We start from the raw sequence: 15,196 nt of genomic DNA on the forward strand, positions 1-15,196 counted from the left end.
GAAGAAGAAGAAGAAGAAGAAGAAGAAGAAGAAGAAGAAGAAGAAGAAGAAGAAGAAGAAGAAGAAGAAGAAGAAGAAGAAGAAGAAGAAATTGGAATATAAGGTTTATCAAAGAAATCTTAGACAGGAATATAGATCTCTGTGAGTTCAAGACCAGCCTGGTTTACATAGTGAGTTCCAGGATAGCCAGGGATACATAGATCCTGTCTAAAAACAGTCAATCAATCAAACAAACAAAAACAAAAACCCAACAATCTGCAACAGCGAAGGAGATCCTATGAAGAAGATGAAAAGACTGTGGGCTGGCAGCAAATATTTATTGACCACATAACTGACAAAGGTCTCATACCTACAATATGTAAAGAGCTCTTAAAACTAAATAGTAGAATAACAAGCAACCAAATTTGAACAAGGGCAAAAGATGTGATCAGACCTTTTACTGAAGAGTACATACAGATGGCAAATAGGCACATTGAAAGATGTTCAGTGTCATTAGCCATTAGGAGACGCCAATTTAAACCACAGGGAGGTAACTCTGCACACACATATGCACAGTTACAGTTAGAAATGGATGACACCAAATGCTGGCAGAACAACTGGACTCTAGATCACTGTGCATTGCTGGTGGGGATGTAAGCCAGTGCAGTCACTGCAAACAGTATGACAATTCCTTACAGAACTAAGCGTGTTTGCTGGGTGTTGTGCATGCTTTGAATGTCAGTTGAGAGGCAGATGCAGGTATATCCCTGTGAGTTCAAGGCCAGCCTGTGTTATCTACGGAGTTTTAGGACATCCAGTGCTACATAGTGAGAATCTGTCTCAAAAACAAGCAAACAAAACAAAACACTCAACCTAAGTATGTTCTTATCCTATGACCCTAGCAGCGCTCTCCTCTCTCTCCTCTTCTCTCTCTCTCTCTCTCTCTCTCTCTCTCTCTCTCTCTCTCTCTCTCTCACACACACACACACACACACACACACACCTATACATAAACAGTTAGCTGTTCATGGCAGCTTTATATCAAGTGGCCTCAACCTGGAAACAGACTACAACTTGGCAACAAAAAGGAATGAACTATTAATACATTCAACAACTTGGATGTATTACAGGGAATTACGCTATGAGAGAAAAACCAGTCTCAAAGGGATATATGCTAACAGCACAGTGCCATTTACAGGACCTAGCCATAGAGACAGAACAGATTAGGTTGGTGGGATAGAATGAAGAAAAGAGGGAAGACCTATTCTGTACCTTGATGATAACATCTGGGTAGGGTTAATAGGTTATTCCTGCCTGTGAAATTGTGCTCTGTTATTTAAGAAGGTAATCAGGATCTCTCATACTAATTCTTACAATTGAATGTAAATTTATAATTATATCAAAGTAGAATAAAAAAATGTAGAAGGGGTTACTGCCTTTCCATATCTGTCTATGTTGACAGGGGCAATGTGTGGGAGATTCTCATGCCAGTCTCCTAGCTTTTGGTAGCGTTATGATGCCTAGGGACAAGCTCAGACAATACGAAATGAAACAAGGGGGCTGAGGTGGTAAAACACTTGCTGGATGGGTTTGATCTCCAGGTCATACTTAAAGAGCTGAGTGTGGTGTGTAAGGTTTCCTTGTAATAAAAGTCGGTGACAGGGAGCGGAGACAGGAGAACCATCGGATGACTTCCCAGTTAGATTGGCTGAATTGGCAAGCTTCAGGACAATAAGGCACCCTGTCTCAAAATGTAAGACACCTTCTGCATGGCAACCCGAGGTTGTCCTCTGGTCTCCATATGCATGTACACCTATGTACACAGGAACACACACACACACACACACACACACACAGACTTTCTGGAGTACCAAATTAGGTCACAGACAGAAACTTTACACAGGGCTTTGACACAAGGTCCCATCCTATGGACTCCAATTCCTTGAAGCTGGGACCGACAGACAAGGAGCGAGTGATGATATTAGTATAAGTAGTTTGGACCAAAGGGAGCTTGAGAAAGACTTGTTCTTGTCTACATTTTCTGCTTGGTTTCAGCCTGGAAGGTCTTGACTTATGCCTATTAGAATAATCAGCACACTATGAGATACATCGCAGACATTTATGGGAGGACTGACAGCAACACTGAAATATTTCTTACTGTATGTCTGGCTCTGGGGTTAAGCCTGTTCTATGCTTTGTCTTATTTATTCTAGACAACCTCCTCTGCAGACAAGTCCTCTTATTGCCCGCATTTTATAGTTGAAAAAAAAAAAGTTCACAGGCATTTTTTTCATCCCAAGATCACACCGCTGGTAAGCAGTATGAAGGCTCGTGGCCTTACACCTGAGACCAAATTGCTTTGTCCTTCTATGGTGTCTCAGGAGTCAGGTATGACGAAAACAATGGTCGCATAAAGGGTGTGTGGTTTGGGAGTAAGTGGAGGCTTGCAAGGTGAGGGGAGTATGTGAGCAGACACACTAGCACCTATGGCAGCAGCTATCTTCCAGGCCGAGCCTGCCACTGGGAGACGACCTCATTGTCTTGGACTGTCTCTTATGTTCTTTTAATGTGCTGATTAAGAAGTTCTTCCTTACACAGGACTCAGATCTCTCTCACCGTCTGTAAAGGGCTTGCTCAGCCTTCTGAAGCACCAAGGACATCTAGTACCTCCATCAACATAACTTTCTTCTTTTAATTTTATCTGTGCACTGGACAGGTCATCTGACTTGAATCAATTGCTCACTTGCTTTTGTCGAAACAAAACCGATTCTATTATTATCTTTCTTTTCTTTCTTCCCTCTCCCTTCCCATCATTTATTCTTTTTTCTCTCTTTCCTGTTTTTTCTTTTCTTTTTTTTTTCCCTCTCATAGCAAGACTATCCTATCCTGTTTAATTTTTGGAGGAGGGAGTTCAGGGTAGAGAATAAGAGTCTCTCACATGCTAGACAAATGATCTATCACTGAGCTGTGTCTCCGGCCATATTCTGCTTTTAAAAGTCAACATTTTAAAATAGTCTTATGAATGAATACATACATACACATGCATGCATAAATATATACATACATCACACCTACTATCAAACATGTCCCCCTATTCATTTAAGTATATGACCAATATGTCTTTATTACACAAAATGGAAAGGTACAGCTAAATTAAACAAAATAAAAAGCAAATATATATTATATATGTTATCTATAATATATACTATATACCCAGAATTCTTAGCTCAAATGTAATACATGAACAATGTGTTTTAACTAGTTCTGGTGTGCAGGGGCCAAAAGCAGTCATATCCTGGGGTCTGATAAAGCACAGATGAAGGATTACTATTTTATGGGCTAAAAGAATTGGTTTAAAGATTTAAGAAGGCAGAGTAAATCATAATGGTACTCTGAGGCAATGAATATGTAGAACCTCTTCAATATTAGAGAAATAGATGTGTAATGCTGTGCACAGGGTGGGGAGGGGGACTACATCAATGCAGAAAGCCTGTGGAGTTCAGTGCCATGCATACTGGAGGTGAGGCCAGACCCACTGCTCGCTCTCTTTGTGCCAGTGAACAGGTTCAGGATTTGTTTGTTTGTTTTTTCTGAGCCTCAGTCTCTTGGTTTATAAGATAGAGATAGGGAACCTTTCTAATCGACAAGACTTGTTAAGCGCCAACAGATAATAATGTGAAAATACTTTGTAAATCATGAAGAACCAAGAACTTTTTCTCTGGCTTTGATGGGATAGGGTCTCATATAACCCAGGTGAACTTCCTGTGTAGCCAAGGATGATTTTGAACTTCTGATCCTTCTGCATCTACTTCCTGAGGGCACAAATATATATATATATATATATATATATATATATATATATATATATATATATGAAACAAAAGGACTCTTTTGAATAATTTTTCACATTGCACTATTTGGCTACTGAAAGAATTACTTCTGGGGTTCCCTCTATATTTGCAGTAAGTGAAGCATCCTTCATCCTATGTGTCTAATTTTGTTGTTTTGTCTCTAAGTGAGAATAAAATGCTGATTTATTAAACAACTTTTTTCCCCAAATGATCTGGATCATAGAAACTTACTCCAAATCCTTCAGCATATTGACAATGCCCCTTTATTTTTAAAAAAGATTTTAGTTTAGTTTTGATTATGTGTACATGTGTGTCTGTGTGAGTGTTTGAACACGTGAGTGCAGACACCCACAGAGAACAAAAGAGGGCACTGGATCCCCTGGAACTAGAATTCAGGTGGCTGTGAGCTGCCCAGTGTGGGTGCTGGGAAACAAACTCAAGTCCTCTGGAAGAGCAGTGAATGTTCATAACTGCCAAGCCATCTCGCCAGCCAGAATGCCGCTAATTGAATACCACCACCGTGTGTAAAGAGTGTGCCCTTAGTTTCCATTCCCCAGGTTTTAATGTGTCAGCTTCTCTCTCCCCATTCTGTTTCAAAATAAAAAGTCTGCCTTCTTTAAAAATGGCCCTTTCAAAACAGCAAATCAAGATGCAGCCCCACATTGCAGTATCTTATGCTCCCACAGTCCCAGGAAAGTATCCAAGGCAGGGACAACTTATTTCCTAAAAAGCAGAATGCTGTGATGTCCTGAATTTATTATTTGTTACCTGGGCATTTTGGAGAAGTGGCTTAAGCCTTATCTATGCAATTTATGATGTTGATAATAAGTACAGTTTAAAATTGTTAAGAATATTGAGTAAGATCTTTTTGTAAATGTTTCTGGTATATAACCCAGGTATTTAATAAATGTCAAATCCTTGTCTTGATGCCCACACAATGGCCACACACAGCTTCAAGTTCTTTTCTAAATGGTCACCCCTCTTGTAGGTCTTGGCCTCTTCATTTGATGATGGGGACTCCTTGTCTCTCAAAACATCTGTAAACACAGCTGTTTACAGTTTGCAAAAGGCTTCTCTCTCCATTATCTTATTTGAGTCTCTTCACCTCAGGGATACAGGCAAGATTATCCATCATTCTGCTAAAGATAAGGGAGCAGGAGCTCGGAGATCAGATAGCCTGCTCCATTCCTTGCCTTGGGGGCAAGCTCCTTCCATTTTCTCTTTCTGCAGATTGGGAAGACAGGTGCTCTTGGAGGGAAGAAGTTTATATATGCATATTTCTAAAGTGTGTGAGCCTGACATTCCATGTGGGTCACTGGAACAGCCAAAGCTAAACCGTAATGAAGAATGTTTTCAGCCTGCACAAGCCTGGCTTGGCCAGTTGGGAGTGCAGGGTCACTAGAATGAAAAGGGGAACACGGAAGAAAGGTGAATGTCGGGGGCTGGAGGATTGCCAGACAAATGGATACTTTATGGAAACTACCATGCATGGCAAGTTAAAGCAAATTTGTGTTAAGGACTGGCACTTTCACTTGGATGGCATCAAAATTTGGAGAAGCAGTGAGGGACCAACCAGAGATCCCAGGCTGAGCTTCTCAGTTAGACAAACTTTCTTCAAACCCAACTAACTGTGTAACTTCTCGGCTACAGTATACTTGGTCCTTGATTTCTCTCTCTACTAAATGGGGATAACAGTTCCCTGCTGGGCTTGAATGAGAATCTGAGGAGGCCAGTGGGGAACTCAAGGAGATGGGTTTGGAGGCTGAGAGGTTTCTGTCTCCCTACTTTGAACAATTCTTAATCTCTGCACCTTCACCTCCTTAGCTATGAGATAACAGTGACTCACTGATCTTGGAGTGGTTGGAGCTCAGTGGCAGGTGCTTGCCTAGCCCATGCAAGGTTCTCCGTTGACCTCCAACACCACAAAATAAACACAAAGGGGGTCTCAGTCGTGGTGAGGATTGAAGGAGATGTGGTTAGAGAAGAAGTAAAGCAACATCTGACTCCTCTCCTAGAAATATCTCTCTCTCTCTCTCTCTCTCTCTCTCTCTCTCTCTCTCTCTCTCTCTGTGTGTGTGTGTGTGTGTGTGTGTGTGTGTTAGTTTAGAGTTGGAGCTGCATTTCACAGCTTCATTCTCTTCTCTGTTTTGTTCATAGTTACACGATCCCATGTGTTATCTTACTACCTACTGAGGACTACAGGGCTGGAGAGATGGTTCAGATGGTAAATCGCTTGCTACACAAGCGTTAGGACTTGAGTTCTATACTCAGCACTCACATAAAAATGATGGACATGGTGGCCTGTGCTTGTAATCCCAGTGCTGGAGGGCTGGAGACAGAGGGTCCCTGAGACGTTTGGATAGCCAGTGTAGCAGAATTAGTGAGTTCCAGGCCACCAGAGATAAAGTCTCACACACACACTCACACACACACACACACTCACACACACACACACACACACACACACACACACACACACACAGTATGTGAGAAAGAAAGTTTGAGAAGGGGGGAGTGGTCTGAGAATCGAAGCAAGTGCCTCCAGCAAAATGGGGATAATATTGTTAATATTAATATTAAGCTTTGTGAGTTTTAAATAAGATAATAGATGCAAATAATTTAGGATAGCACCTGGTACCTGTAAGTGGTCTATAAATGTTAATCATCATCATCATTGATATTCTTATTTCTCTTGCTGTTTCTGGTGTCTGTGAGGTTTTCAGCTCCTTTCTAGGCAAGAGCATGGACTGGAGGATAAGGTGAGTAACTCTCGGATCAGGGCTGGCTGAGGTCTCTGTGGTCCTACAGCTCTGAGCTGGCTCCTTCTGTGACTCCTCATTCCTAGCCTCTGGCCTCCAGGTCTGCCTCTTCAGAGTAGGCCCAGGGGCCTGGAAGGCCCCATTTTGGAACTGGCTTTGCGGTCAGGCAGCTATAATCTGTCCCTGGAGCCACACCAGAGTCTCATTAAAACGTGCCCCATAAATGTTAAAAAATTTACACATAAAAAAATTCCATGCATGAAACTGAAACCGTACGTTTTACAGCCTTAGTTTGAAATCTTGCATAATATATAAAACCTTGGCCTTGCACCGGGGGCCCGTAAATCAGATTTTATAAAACAAAAAGCTTTTACCTTTCAAAGGGGTTTGGGGAACTTGCAAATTTTACAAACTTTACCAAGTGCCAGTCAGAGGCTGCTGGGCTCGGGGAGGGATGTGGGATCTGGGGGCCAGGTAAGAAAGAAGCATGGTGTAGGAATTGTAGTAGATCCCAGAGGGGTCACCAGGGATTCCTGATTTAACCACCTGAGAATAGAAAGCTGCTCCCCCGCCCCCTGCCCCCCCCCCTCCACCCCCCCCCATGGCAATGGACCTGGGGGAGGTCCTAGTGGGGGCTCCAAGGAGAGATATTGGTGTCATTCTCTTATGTGAAGGCTTTATTGTCACCAGGGAGAGGCGGAGTGTCAGTGGGAGAGGCACAAAATCAGGAGTCAAAGACCAGGGTTCTCTTGTGTGTAAAAGGAGATGGGAGTGGACGGCTTTCTAAGGTTGGGTTTCCAACCCCAACCTTTTTGTAATTACGTTTTCATCCCAGTAGAGGCAATATGGAGCAGCAAGCTTCCAGGATTCCCTCCCTCAGAAATCTCTAACTTGGATCCTCTCTCAGAAATTTGGGGCGGTACTGGGAGAGCTGACTCAGCTGTTTCCATGGAGACTTGTCAGGAAAAGCGGCTCTGGGAGACTGTGAGGAGCACGGGAGGGTGTGACAGGCAAAGAGCTACTGGGAAGGAAGGAAGAACAGTCAGGGGCTTCCCAAGAGGTGGGAAAAAGCAGGGGAGGGTCAGAGAGAGGCTGGAGGAGGGTGTTCAGAGGGGCAAAGATTTGGGGGAAATCCAAGTGCCCTCCCGACAATCTCATCTATGAAAGTCAATATTCAAGGGCAAAGGAAAGCTGCCCTCACACACACATATATAAAAAATAAATCTCTCAATTATCTCAGCTCATTTGCTTGGGGTCCCTCATTTTATGTCCCTGCTTGGCTGCGCAGTATATCTGTCCGGAGAAAGAGTTACAGTCCGTTGGGCTACGTGTGCGGGGTTGTAAAAAATACAGATGCCAAATTAACTGGCTGTGGCACTCGGCAGCTGATTGAGCTGGTAATAACGGGATCTGACCTTTTTCTAATTTCTAATTATGTGCATCTCGGCTGTGCCGGCGACATGATTCTTGTCCTAATGATGGCTCCTGTGCTTGGCCCCTGCGTCTCCTCCTTTTGACATAATAGGGCTAGGAACCAGTGGCAAAGGGGACTGTTGGATTCCCCTATCCTACCCTAACCATTTCAGGCTCTTGACCAGGCTGGGTCTTTGACAGCCAGGAGGTAAGCCTGGGTGGTCTAGAACACTATACCACACTGAGATGGATTTTCAGATGCAAAGCATTTTTAAGGGCCAAGTCTATGTGCCATCCGGTTAATTTATCCCAGTCGCACGAGTTGGGTATAGTTAGCTGTATAGATGAGGAAACGGAGCATCAAGGTGTTTGGTCATCAAGGTCCTACAGAGAATAAATAGTGATGCAAAGCTCATTACATGTGTGCACACATGCAGTTACCCTCTCTCAAGCATATGCTGACTTTTTGAAAGAGCCGTCTCCTTGCTCCATAGCTGCCTGAGGCTAAATCTGAGGCTTTCCTCTCCAAATTGCAGAGTCTTCTAATTCCAACTAGCTGAGGAGAAGGGCAGGGCTAAGTTAGCCTGGCCCTCCACCAGCTGGAGGACCAGCACAATGGAATCTTCGAGACTGCAGCCGGGGTTCTGTGCCTGCTAGGGAAGAGGAAGAGCCAGGGATGAGCAGAGCTAGACCTGGGAGCTCTCACTAATATTCCTGGCAGCCAGTAAGAGCTTCTTCCCCGTCTGAGCCCTGCTCCCACTTTTAAATCATTACAATACTGCAAACCTCCAGGCCAGCATGGGTTCTCCTGGCCAGCGTGGGTTCTCCAGTTAGCTGTCTTAGACTTCACAAAGTACTGCACTGGACACCAAGAACAGAAGCAATGTGAGTCATTTTCAGTCCAGAATAATACCGAAGTTAGTCATCTGCTCTGTAGATGTACTGAGTGTGTGTGTGTGTGTGTGTGTGTGTACACACGTGTGTACTCATGCATATGTGTTCATGTGTGTGTGTGAGAAGATGTAGTTGTACTTTCTTTTATAGTCACTTTTACTTCCCTAACTCTTTTCTTTTGGGGGAAGCTAAATTCTGGGCAGAAGAGGCCAGCACTACTGTCAATCAATGTGTCTATGTTGAAGAGCAGATTCGCAGAGTTTCCAAATCTGCTGTGATAATCTGGGCAGTTCACATACAGGAACAAACAAACAAACAGGTAGTAATTCCAGAAGATGACTCAGCATGATGGGTAAGCGCAGTGGCCTTGCCAACACCCCTTTTCAATAGAATTTACAGACTAGATGAGGACTTCAGAATCCTATACAACATGGCAGCCACCAAAGCTAATGATGGCAGTTGCCTTGGAAACATAGAATGTAGATTCACGGGCTCTCTTTGAATCTACCAAATAACAGTTCCACAGTGCAGGCCAGGAACTTGTATTTTGCAGGATGTAGTACTGATCTGAGTAGCAAACTATTTGGAGGTATGATCTACTGTGTTCAGTAAGAGGGAAGAACCTTTGCTAAATCTAGCAGGACCAGGTCTTTCTCCATATTGACATACTTGAACATGCCTCTTACCCTCACACATCTGTCTCTTCTGCCAACCACAGTAGCACATAGCCATCAGTTCTCTGTGGAAACTTGGAATAACTACCTCTGGCCACCTGGCCGCTAGAAAGAAGGCTTTCTCCACTTGCTTAAACTGAAAGGTGACAGATGTGCAGACACAGGTGCCACCAGAGGTACAGATGGAGAAAACACTGGTAGCAAAACCTACAGCTAGAATCTCGGTTAAAAATACTGGGAACTGTTCTCAACCATGAAACAGTACACATAGTGCCTGTTCAGTGGTGGACGCTCACAACTTCTTGTTAAATCAACTAATGAAAAGAACACTTTTAAAATATTTGGGATGGGATCACAGGGAGGGAAGACTCGAGCTGGGATGGAGGGTAGGGGGATCTTTACCAGATTGTCCAGTTCTGGGTCATCGCTGAAGAAGGGTTTGTGCTCCTGCTCCTGCTGGTGGACAAAGTTCTCGATGTCCACATCAAAGCTGGCGGAGGTGATGCACTCTGAGCCCTGGGTGGCCTGTTCACATTTCTCAAACAGCAGCGTCAGGAGCGGGAAAAGAGGGTGCCTGCGGGGACATCAAGAGCTCACACATGCGCACACAGAGACCAGGCTGCTGGTGGGGCTGAGACACCACCAGGCTCCCTGTCCAGCTGTCCCATCACTTCTTTTCCCAAGGTCCAACTCCCTGAGAATGTCTCTGGTCCCCAGGGTATGTAAAAGTGGCAGCATTTTTATCTCTGGAATGAAGGACCCACTCCTAGGCTCCCAAAGAGTGCCCACCTTTTCCCTGTGGTAAGATAAACGGCAATGGAGAGGTTATAACTCTTCAAAGAGGTCGATGTTCATTTCAAACTCAGCATGAGCCCGGGAAGGAAATGTGGAAACTCTCTAGAGAATTCTTGAATGTGAATGTTAGTGCTAGGTGACATGCAAGCTAAGATCCATAGCACTGTCTAGGCCAGTACTTTGTCTTCGTCTTGGATATGTTCATTATAGAAACACACACACACACGCACACACACACACAGAGGAACATAAAATCTGAAGGCAGCCAAGGGCAACGGATGTGTACAAACAAAGTATACACTGGGTGAAATACATGAGCCCTCAAACCCACCCACGTATGCCCATGTCTGTGGCAGATTTTCGTCAGATATTCCAGTTGCATTTGCAGCATCTCCCTGCACTTCCATCACCAAATCTTTAGCACAGCTGTAATTAATTTGCTATTTGCATCATTATTTCTCCAGGATAGGCTCTGTGTAAGTTATTGTTGTATTCAAGAATCTTGCCATGTGTACTGATAGAAGGTACTTAAAAAATAACTGGTGACTGAATCAATGTACTGTGTGTGCATGTGCATGTGTGTGTGTGCCTGTGCGTGTTCATGTGCTTGTGTGTGTGTGTGTGTGTGTGTGTGTATGAGCAGAAATGTTTAACCAAATAGATTTATGGATTTTAGTGTAGAGATCACCACCTCCTGGAAGCTTCGCTGGCTACACACTTTCTCATACCTCTCTCCCAAATCTCTGAGTTTCTGTTTTATCATCTTCCTACAGATCTAGACTTTAATCAGGAATCAAGCCCATCTATCCATTCCTGAATATCCAGAGTCTGGCAGATGTATGTGAATCTTGCACACATGAACAAACATCACACTTAATTTTGAAGCACATGTTCCTGTGTGTGCCTAGGTTATCGACTCTGGAACGTCGAGAACTCCAATTCTCTCCCGCTCTTCCAAGAAAGCATCTGCATCTGCATCTCCTGGTCTGTCTCCTCTAACTCCTGAGACCACAGCATCTGCTCGATTATTTTCTATGCAGCATCGCTTCATGGGAGAGGAAGAGGATCATGTACTGGACATAGCTGTTGGTATTCTGCCACAGGAATGCTCTGGCTAGCATCGACCAATGGAACTTTCTGCAGTGATGCAAAGGTTCCGCAGTTTTCGCCATCCGACACAGGAACCACTAGCCACTTGAGGCCAGTGAACGCTTGAAATATGGCCAGTGCAACTAAGCTGTTGAATCTTTAATTTTATTGAATTTTAATTAATTCAAATTTAAATAGTCACATGTGGCTAATGACCACCATGTTGAAGAACACGCTAAGTCCTGAAAAGGAGAATAGACATTGCTTCCTCCCCAAATGGATGCACCGAGATCAGAGCTAAGCATCTAGCCAGCACAGTATGTTCAGCATCCATCAGTAGGCTGGGGGAAGCCCTGATGTCTGTCCTACCCTGAATCCTAAAAATTCTGGGCAGAAGCAGACAGGGAATGCTTAGCCTCATTCTTCCTGCCTAGGTCTTTCCACTCAAGTGCAAGATGGGCTGATCCTTGTTTAGAGAGCTGATGCATAAACTCCTAGGCCCAGGGCTATGTACTGGGCTTAGAGTATGCAAGAGAGAGGGCCAACATTTAAGGTTTGTTCTTGTGCATCCCAGAATTGCCAGAAAGCTCTGTTGTACCCAGGAAGGAGCTGACAGGGAAAAACAATGGGTGAATTTATCTACCCAGCGGAAGACAAAAAGAACATCAGGTGAAGGGGTTAAACTCCAGTATAAGTCTTCATTTGCAGCCTCCAATACTGCAGCATATTATGGTCTAATCTAACCTGATCCCAGTTTAATGCAAGATTCTCCTGGCCCTGAGTGGAATACCAAAGAAAGCCTCAGTGGCTGTAATTTAAGCAGAGCCCTGCAGTGGTTTAGCTGAGGGCCATGAAAGGCAAATTCCAGACGGCGTTATGAATTATTGCGCCTTATGAACCTTCCTACTCTCAACAGATGCCTGCTGCCATTTAAACAGCCACTAGATCAATTAGGAATGAAAGGCACAAATCGACTCTGTACAAGGGCACTAAATTACCAGGAACTAATAATCCGAAGCATCGTGCCAGGTGGTGGGGGTGCAGCCTATGCCCCGGCCCACAGCAGCCTCTCGGTCACTGCACATTCCTTCTTCCCTGGCTAGAGGGATGGGGGGGGGCAGATGCTAACCAAATATAGAGGTGGGGGATGTGGGGGGAAGGCTCTCCATAGAGCAAGTGTTTGTCCTATGCCAGCATGTTTGTTTCACTGTGTGTGCATGGGATGCTGTGTTCATACAGTACATACGCACATGGGGCTCTGTACATGCAACTGGGGGCTGGATTTTGTATGCCACACACCTAGTGTATGCCTTACCTGTATGTAGTGTATGTGCAGAGTTGTGTTTCCTGTGTGCACAGCATGAGTGACATATGGTGCAGGTAGGTGGGGCCTGTTGGGATTCAGTGTTCCAGCTACAAGCATAAAGAGGGGAAGAGGTTTCCTTTGCTCCTACTCTTGCCCCTGCAGGAAGGAGCAAGCAGCTTTTCTTAGAATGGTCAGGGAGGGCCTCTCTGAGGAGGTGACATTTAAGTTAAGCTTGTAATGATGAGGGGGCAGCCATGCAAAAAGCTGAGGAGAGGTATTACCAGCAGGAGCAGGGAAAGCAAGGAACTCTGAGGTGGCTGACACAGCCACCTGTGATAGTGTGAGAGGGGGCCAGGAGAGGAGTGGAAAAGATGTGGCTAACAGTAGCAGGAGTCAGGCTACAGGACAGAGCCACAGAGCAAGGTTTGCAGGGGTGGCGGTGGGGCATAAGGTGGCAGCATCAAACACATTGGGGAATTACATGCCCTCTTCTGCAGAGCCATTGTATGGATTTGTATTACAAACCTTCCACTTGAAGGTGTCAGGCCTCCTTAGAATGGATGTGGGGGGGAATATCTGGGGCTCCTTTGTTTCATTTGGGAGTATTTTCTTTCCATCTTTCATTACATTTATTTATTTATCTATTGCAGTGTACATTATTATTTATTTATGGGGTTGTGTACTGTTTATACATTTATCTACTTACCTATCTATTCATTGGGGGTGCGTACTATATTTGTTTGTTCACTGGAGGTGTGCACATGCCACACTGCACATATTGGAGGTCAGGGGACAACTCGCAGGAGCTAACTCCCTCCATCCACCATGTGAAACCCTGGGGATTGAAACCCTGGGGACTGAACTCGGGTTACCAGACTTGACAGTACATGCTTTAACTCACTGAGCCATCCCACAGTTTGGGATATTTTCTATGCTTTTTTGTGTTGGCTACGGTCCAGGGTAGATTCCATGGGACTGTGTTAGGCTCCTGCTCCCCTGTAGGCTGAACACTGGACAGCTGAGCAGCACTGTCAGCCCCTCCCTTCTCTTATCCCTCCTCCTCAGGTTCCTGTGACTGCTTCATCCCACTGACACAGGAGTCCGTCACTGGGAGCCGTGCCAGGCCAGTGGGCTATGTGTGGATCCCATACGTTATCCTGCATGTCACCCAGTGAACTAGTTTCCTACTGGCACGGGGACAGCTAAGGACTGCCTTGAACCTCTAAGAGAGGTTCAAGGAGCCAGTGACCCTGATGGGCTCCAGGGCTGCAGCCACAGCTTTTGGCTCTTAAGGCTGTCCCCAGAGCAGTTGCAGATGAGCTACTGTCCCTTCTAAGCCACCCTTCCTGATCTCAGCACAAGTGGGGAAGAAGCCGTAGCTCCCACTGGGCCCTATTGAGGAGGGCTCTTCAGCAGCTTCTGCTTCAGGCTTAAGTAAGGAAGGGTCCATGGAGGCTGACACCTAAGCAACCTGGCATGGGAATGTCTTTGGGGATGGAATAGGGCAAAGAAATTCACACACACACACACACACACACACACACACACACACACACACACGCCAGCTTTAAATCAAGTGGCCTCAAACTGTATATGAGTTTGGTTTCTAGCATGTCATTTTGTCCAGCAAGAATATTTGCTTTTTAGTGCTGGTGACCCAACTTAGGTTCCCATGCATAAGCAGACAAGTGCTTCACTAGTGAACTACATGCCCAGCTCAAAAACATGGGTTTTAAGGAGCCCTTCTCCCTGCTGTCCAGGTTCATTTGTCTGTGGATCATCACCCTTCAGAATCTCGAAGCAGAAATCTGGGAACTTAGTCCCCAGGGCCAGGAGATGAACAAGATATGAGAGACGGTCATTAGACTTTATTTCCAGAGAGCAGAGGACATTTGACCTCCAAAGAAGCTCACCTTCTCCCTCCTCACTCCTTCCCAACTCTGCTCCCCACAGGGACCTCCCTCCTGACCGAACCTTCCCCTCCCCACCACCCCAATCTCTCTTAAGCCTTTCAAAATTTGGAGGAAATAAATCTCACTGCACTAATTCAGTGAGAGTTTGAGCCTCGTCAGTGCAGAACAAATAAAAGGAGTGAACTGGCATGACATTTTACTGCAGAAGAGAGGTCGTTTCCAGCCACTAATAAAAAGGATTTGACACAGACTAATAAAGAGAAATGAATTTCTCTAATGGCCTAATTTAGCACATTCAGCACTGTGCCTCCGCCTGGGTGCTGGGAGCTCGGACAGAGGCAGGAGGGCGGGAGAGACAAGGCTAGTCTCCTGGAGAGGGGGAGAAGGGATGGTTTCAAATAACGTTTTATTATTCCTTTTCTCTTTTCGGAGCAGCCCACCCCCCCCCGGCCCAACCCCACCCTCATCACCTCTCCCTGGGAGCATCCGAACTAAAACCAACCTCAAGCTATGCAGCTCCTGT

General features: G+C 45.0%; 1 protein-coding gene across 4 annotated transcripts in view; it reads right to left on the reverse strand.

The window, feature by feature from the left end:
• The window catches only part of Pknox2 (PBX/knotted 1 homeobox 2), a 261,265-nt gene that overhangs the window by 35,505 nt on the left and 210,564 nt on the right, over nucleotides 1-15,196 (reverse strand). For all 4 annotated transcript variants that reach the window (XM_021207266.1, XM_021207267.2, XM_029543247.1 and 1 more), the window contains one exon: nucleotides 9,973-10,144. In XM_021207266.1, coding sequence (XP_021062925.1) covers nucleotides 9,973-10,144 — 172 coding nt within the window. The remainder of the gene's footprint in view (nucleotides 1-9,972; nucleotides 10,145-15,196) is intronic.

The sequence above is a fragment of the Mus pahari genome, chromosome 10, assembly GCF_900095145.1.
Source record: "Mus pahari chromosome 10, PAHARI_EIJ_v1.1, whole genome shotgun sequence".
Classification (NCBI taxonomy): domain Eukaryota; kingdom Metazoa; phylum Chordata; class Mammalia; order Rodentia; family Muridae; genus Mus; species Mus pahari.